This window comes from Brassica oleracea, unplaced genomic scaffold (genome assembly GCF_000695525.1).
Source record: "Brassica oleracea var. oleracea cultivar TO1000 unplaced genomic scaffold, BOL UnpScaffold03444, whole genome shotgun sequence".
NCBI classification, from domain to species: domain Eukaryota; kingdom Viridiplantae; phylum Streptophyta; class Magnoliopsida; order Brassicales; family Brassicaceae; genus Brassica; species Brassica oleracea.
This window is the reverse complement of record NW_013619969.1, coordinates 1-1,191: the sequence shown is the minus strand read 5'-3', so window position 1 is coordinate 1,191 and position 1,191 is coordinate 1. Positions and strand designations below refer to the sequence as shown.

At 32.2% G+C, this 1,191-nt stretch overlaps 1 protein-coding gene across 1 annotated transcript; it reads left to right on the top strand.

The window, feature by feature from the left end:
* Nucleotides 1-6: 6 nt before the first annotated feature.
* LOC106321871 (methylthioalkylmalate synthase 3, chloroplastic-like) lies at nucleotides 7-1,065 on the top strand (the record flags this gene model as incomplete). Its single annotated transcript, XM_013760097.1, has 5 exons — nucleotides 7-48; nucleotides 137-217; nucleotides 303-395; nucleotides 683-769; nucleotides 862-1,065. Coding segments are annotated over 5 exons (375 nt in total), but the record flags the coding sequence as incomplete, so codon positions are not given.
* Nucleotides 1,066-1,191: the final 126 nt, after the last annotated feature.

Sequence of the window (1,191 nt, the reverse complement as noted above, 5' to 3'; positions counted from 1 at the left end):
GTTCATTGTCACAACGACCTTGGTGTTGCTACCGCTAACGCAATCGCTGTACTAAAATCAATTCTGCTTTTGTTTCACTCATCTACGCATATTTATTCAAATACAATAGAACAATTAGTTTACATTTTCTATGTAGGGTATATGTGCTGGAGCAAGACAAGTTGACGTAACGGTCAACGGAATAGGTGAGAGAAGTGGGAATGCAGCACTTGAAGAGGTGAGTTTCACCGAGACCGCCTAGAAAAACATGTAGGAGTTCTGCAATCTTTTTAAAGAGCCTTCCCGTTACTTGGTATGTATAGGTCGTAATGTCTTTGAAACGTCGAGGGTCACACGTGATGGATGGTGTTTACACAAGAATAGACATACGCCAAATTTTGGCTACTAGCAACATGGTAACTTTTCTATACAAACACGTGGACAAACGTTCATGTTAGGCCCAACCTTTTTGACCGTTTATTATAAAAGAACCAAGGCGCCCGCAGAATGTCTCAATAAAAATAATAATATTTTAATGAATGATTTTTCAAAAAAATTGAGAGATTTATGCGAAAACTTCTCAAATGAGAATTTTAACATAAATTTTTCAAACCTAAAAAAAATTATTAAAATATTGTTATTTTTGTTGAGAAATTTTTAGTTGAGAAATTTTGGTGACCTAATAAATTAAATTAGTGAACAGGTTCAAGAATATACTGGATTGTATATTCAACCACATAAACCCATAGTTGGAGCCAACTGTATCATTCATGAGAGCGGCATTCACCAGGTTCCATATATTAAATTATCTAAATGTGACAAAAGAAAATAAATACGTGAATGATTTGTTTTTAATGATGATTTGCTCAAACATTTTTGCAGGATGGAATGTTGAAAAATTGGAGTGCATATGGAGTCCTATCACCAGAAGATGTCGAGGTTGTAAAAAACTGAAAATTTCTTCATTTTTATTGGTTCTATTTAATAAAAGCTATGTATGTACCTGATTGTTTAATTGAGTTGTAAATGTGCCACCGCACCGGGTCCAGTCCGTTGTTTCCATATTTTTTAATAGATAAGTCCGACTGTTTTTAAAATACATGTATTTTGGATTAAAAATTAAAAAACGGGTCCAACATTTTTTTATATTAAAGTATTTTTATTTTATCATATTTTTATTTAAAAAATATTTCTGGTATTTTGAAAAAAAAA